At 49.7% G+C, this 4,928-nt stretch overlaps 1 protein-coding gene across 2 annotated transcripts in view; it reads right to left on the bottom strand.

The window, feature by feature from the left end:
- The window catches only part of Ctf1 (cardiotrophin 1), a 5,389-nt gene extending 3,910 nt beyond the window's left edge, over positions 1-1,479 (bottom strand). Inside the window, exons 1-2 of one of the 2 annotated variants that reach the window (XM_021168923.2) lie at positions 1,418-1,479; positions 153-271 (exon numbers count right to left, since the gene is read on the bottom strand). In XM_021168923.2, coding sequence (XP_021024582.1) covers positions 153-271; positions 1,418-1,442 — 144 coding nt within the window. In that variant the 5' untranslated portion in view covers positions 1,443-1,479. Of the gene's footprint in view, positions 1-152; positions 272-1,173; positions 1,275-1,417 lie in introns of those variants that run through there. The other variant, XM_021168925.2, reaches the window with a different exon arrangement.
- Positions 1,480-4,928: the final 3,449 nt, after the last annotated feature.

The following is a 4,928-nucleotide window of genomic DNA, read 5'->3' as shown; positions in this document are numbered from 1 at the left end:
GTATTCCTCCACCATCCCTACACCTCCTCACGTATTCCATCACCATCCCTACACCTCCTCACGTATTCCTCCACCAACCTACACCTCCTCACGTATTCCTCCACCAACCTACACCTCCTCACGTATTCCTCCACCATCCTACACCTACTCACGTATTCCTCCAGCAGTTGTTCTGCATATTTGGTCAGGAGGCGGGCAAGGTTGTGTGTCTGGCGGATCTTGGCCTCCAAATGGGGCAGGAATGAGATTGAGGAGTCAGTCTGGTGGTCTTCTGGTGGGAAAGAGGAGGGAGTGAGAGGTTATGAAGGCAACCAAACCCCACTCCTTAACCATCTTTCCCAGGCTGGCTCTCCCTGAACCCAGAGCCTCTGCTCTGGATGCTAATATTCAACCTACGAAGAATCCGCCCCATCCCAGGCACCAGGTCTCTGCCAAGCAGTTTCTCTACATAGACGTCTCTCCTGTCCCCAGATCACTATTGAAATACTATTAGGACCAAATTCAAATACCTCCTTCTTAGTGCTGCCTCCAAGTTCTCCCTATTCTCAAATCAATTTCTTCCTTCCACTTTAGGGAATTTGTTCATACTTCCAAAGTAGCTTCTTTTATCCGTGTGAATCTGTCTGATCCTGAGACTCCTCACTCTACAGCACCGATACTATCCAGAAACTCTTTAAGGTCAAAGTTCACATATCTTTGGATTTCTCCAACTCTTGTTTGAATTCAGTCAGCATCTCTGAAGCACTGAACGCGCCTTTCCGGCCCCTTGTACAGATAGAGAAACCGAAGACCTATTCCCTTCATGTTGCTCCTATGTGACATGCTAGGCTCAGCAGCATCAATGAATCAAGGACAGGATGGCCTTCCCTGGTTAGAGGGTGGTGCCACAGGAAGCCGACTACATTTCCCAATATGTATGTTGCCGGGACCCCAATGCATGCTGGGGAATGTAGTCCTGACCCGACAAACCCCTCCGTCGGAGTTTCCCACCGCCCGCCGAGATCTCCGAAGCCGTATTTTGAGCTCTCGTCACTTCTAGCTTCTTCGAAGATCAAAGACTTCCTTAACTCGGCCTCTCCCTCCAGTCTTTCAGCTTTGATTCTTTCCTAATACTCAAGAAGCACTATTATCCTGTTCCAACCCGACCCCAGCCCCTTTTCAGGGTGTACTCACCCATATATATTCGGTGATCTAACCCCTGAACCCAAGGCCCTGAAGCCTCAATTCCTTGCGCCTGCTCTTTCTCCCAACTCTCCCGCTGGTTACCTGACACCGGCGTCTCCTCTCCCCCGCCCAGGCCGTTCCCCTCCCAGACTTGGGAGTGGGGTGGTGCTGACAGACATCCAAACCCCAGCTTTCGATCCCCCCGACTCCTATTTTCACCAAGGACACAGGATCAAGTCATTCAACCCCTTACCCAGACTTCCCTCCCTCTGGCTCATGCTGGCCCCAGGCTTATCCAGGTTCCCTCAACACACCCCTCCGGGGGAGGAGGAGGGGAGGGGGAAAAAGGGGGAAAGGGCTAGGGGCGTGGCTCGGGCTCGGCCAATCATAGCTCAGACCCCAAATATTTCCTTCCCACCATTACTTTCAGTCAAAATTCCTTGGCCCAGAGCTCAGTAACCGGCTTGTGAGCTTAGACTGGGAAGGGGCCAGAATTGGGAGGCAGGTGTTGGCACAGTGAATGGGAACTTGGGCCTTTAAGGCAGTTCTGTGTCCTGTTGGGAGGAGACTCCGGCTCAGACCTGAGGTAGAGCCTGTTTATTGGCTGCTTTGGAGGGAAAAGCTGGGAAACCTGAGAGGAAAGGTGCAGGGCTGGCAGGAGAAGAATGCAGGCAGGTCTTCCTTTTGGAGGAAGACAAAGAGAGGCCAGGGAAGCCTTGTTTAGATTAGGGCCCACCTATGGGCATGCACCCCCTGGTCTAGTTATCTTAAATGCCTTCTAATTTCTCTGTCACACTGATCAGAAGTGAGACTGTCTGTTCCTCACCTTACCGTTAGAGAACCTCGCACACATCTGCGTGTGTACTAAGGCATTCAGACCCAGCCTTCTACACAGGTAAGCACAAGCTTCAGGGAGGTCACCCAAAAAGAACTTGTAACAAAAAGTTGTTAGGATATGGGGGAGGTGGACCTGTTCAGCAATAGTTCTTTGGGGGGCAAGCTTGATCTCCTTTGTCAGCAGTTCAGTCCCATAGCAAACACCAAACACTCAGCAGCTACCGTCCAGTCCTCTAGGCAGGCAGACGCCATGCACAAACCAGCAGCTGTAGTTTAATCCTGAAGAAACTGCAAGGCTCACCAACTGGCCCAAGGCCACTGAAGCAGCAGCTGCCACAGGAACCTCAGGAGCAGCTCTTGGCTGAGTTTCTCTCAATGGTGGTGTTACCACAAGTTGAGCTCAACAACAGTATGTAAGGTGAACCAATACACTCGTGTTCTTAGGGAAGAACAGCAAGGCGGAGCAAACCACACCAATGCTCAGTGTCCCACTGACCCTGGGGTCACATTTCTACTCCTTCATCATGGGACCTTTCACCTGTGTCTGCTTCAGAACAGCATTCTTTCACGTGTCTGCTTAACAAGACATCCCTTCACCTGTGTGCCCCAGCAAACTATCATTTGATATAACTGACTTTCCAAACCAGAAGTTTCCACTTGAGTGGAGCTTGTGAGAAAGGAAACTGGAAGAGCCTGCGTGAGACTATCAGAACAAAGTTCACTGGCAGAGCACACCACAGGTGAATGGTGAGGCCACAATGTCAGCAGTGGCCACACCCACACCCACTAACCAGCAGTATGTATTGGGTATTCATGTGTGCCAAGCACTATCCTAAATGCTGGTATATACACGTTAACTCATTTCCATAATAGAGGAGGCAATGAGCCAAATGACTTGCCCACGGTCATGCAGGTGTGACAAGCAGAGATTTTACTTCTTATCGTTTGGAAACGCTGTCAGTCATGGTGGACATGGTCACACCAAAACATCACAGACACCCCTCACACACACAGCACAGCAGACACATCCTATCTAGTTGACAGCACAGCTTCAAATAAAAACCAGGTGAGACACTCTCATCTCCTTCCCTTTCATCTGAGTGTGTGTCGGGGCCATGTGTGCGTCTGAGTGTGGGTGCTGGAGGAGACAAGAGGGCATGGAATCCCCTGGAGGGGATTTACAGGCAGTGCAACATGGGCGCTGGGAACCAAACTACAGTTCTCTGGGAAAGCAGTAAGAGCTCTTAACCACGAGGCCACGTCGTCTCCAGCCCCCACTTTCTTTCTTCTTGAGACTGGGTCTTACTATGTATCTCATTATTGGACCAGGCTGACCTCAAACATGTAGAGATCTGACTGCTTCTGCCTCCTGGGTGTTGGGATTAAAGTGTGAGCCACCATATCTGGCCTTTCTTTCCTTTTTTTCTTTTAAAGGAAAACCCAAAACATCTCTCATTTATTTTGCCTGTGTATGATGTGTAAGAGGTGTGGAGGTCAGAGAGCTGTCAGGAGTGGGTTCTCTCTTCTATCACATGGGCTCCCAATTATTGAGCTCGGGTCATCGGGCTTTGTGGCAAGTGCCTTATTCACTGAGACATCTTGACAGCATCCATTTTAAGTAAACCTTTAGCTGAACTATAATAGACACAAGAAAAATTACACAAGTAATAGATGTACATCTTGACAGACTTAAAACCAGTGTGACAAGCGGGTCCCAGAAACCCCTTCTTTTGCTTGGTAGTCCCAATAGTGATCACTGTCCAGACCCCCCCCCAAATAAATGTATTTGTTTTCTGTTATATATAGAATTATATATAGGTATGTATGTATATAATCCTAATTATTCTAATTATTATTTTAATGCATGCTGTCACATCTGACTTCTTTTATCCAAGATCTCTCTCCACTGTTGCACATAGCTGTACTCGGGTGGTTCTGTCTGTGTCCATGGTAGAAATAGGTCGTGACTGCTTTTCCATTCCATTCTTTGTGTTGTTTCCAGGTTCTTGCTACTGTGAGAAGAGTCCCAAACTTTCCAGTATTCATATCTTGGTGTTCATACAGACACCACATTTTGTCCTAGTGAGGATTCTAGTGCTGTGATAAACACCATGACCAAAAGCACCTCGTGGAGGGAAGGATGTATTTCAGCTTGCAGTGATAGTCCGTTATGAAGTCAGGGAAGGAACTTAAAGCAGGAACCTGGAGGCAGGGACTGAAGCAGAGACCTTGGAAGAACGCTGCTTACTGACTAACTCCCCAAGGCTTGTCCAGCCTGCTTTCTTAGAGTGCTCAGAGGTGAGGTGGCACTGCCCTCAGTGGTGTGGGCTCTCCCACATCAACTATCATCAAGAAAACGGCCCCACAGACTTACCTATAGGGCATCTTGATTGAGGCGCTTTCTCCACCAAGGCTCCCTCATCCCAGATGTCCTAGTTTATGTCAGGCTGACAAAAAACTAGGCAAGCACACATTCCTTCTGTTGAGTGTTGATAGCTTGGGAGTGGAAAGTGTTGGAAGACGGGGTTGGCATAAGTTTTTCACTGGAAGCCTACCAGTTTTCCAAAGTATCTCTACCAATTACACACCCTGATTCAAGGAATGCCAAGTTGCTCTGCTACCCCATCTACATGGTCTTTCTCACTCCCGCCATTCTTGGCTGAGGAGGCCCGCTCTCCACTCGCAGAGTCTGGCGCGTACTTGGCACTGTTCATGGGACTGTTCAATGAATGAATGAACAAATTAAGTTGGGCAGCGTAGAATCAAACAGCCTGGAGAGGGCAGACGCGCGCACAGAGCATTTCAGGGACGCCCACCCGCCGCGGACGCACACCAGGACAGTCCCTCTCGCGCACCCCTGAGCCCACGTGGCCGGAACGCACCGCCTCGCTCGGGCCGCGCGCGTCCAGCCGCACAGCTGCCCCCCA

The sequence above is a fragment of the Mus caroli genome, chromosome 7 (genome assembly GCF_900094665.2).
Source record: "Mus caroli chromosome 7, CAROLI_EIJ_v1.1, whole genome shotgun sequence".
In the NCBI taxonomy this organism is placed as follows: Eukaryota; Metazoa; Chordata; class Mammalia; order Rodentia; family Muridae; genus Mus; species Mus caroli.
This window is presented reverse-complemented; position numbering and strand designations above follow the sequence as displayed.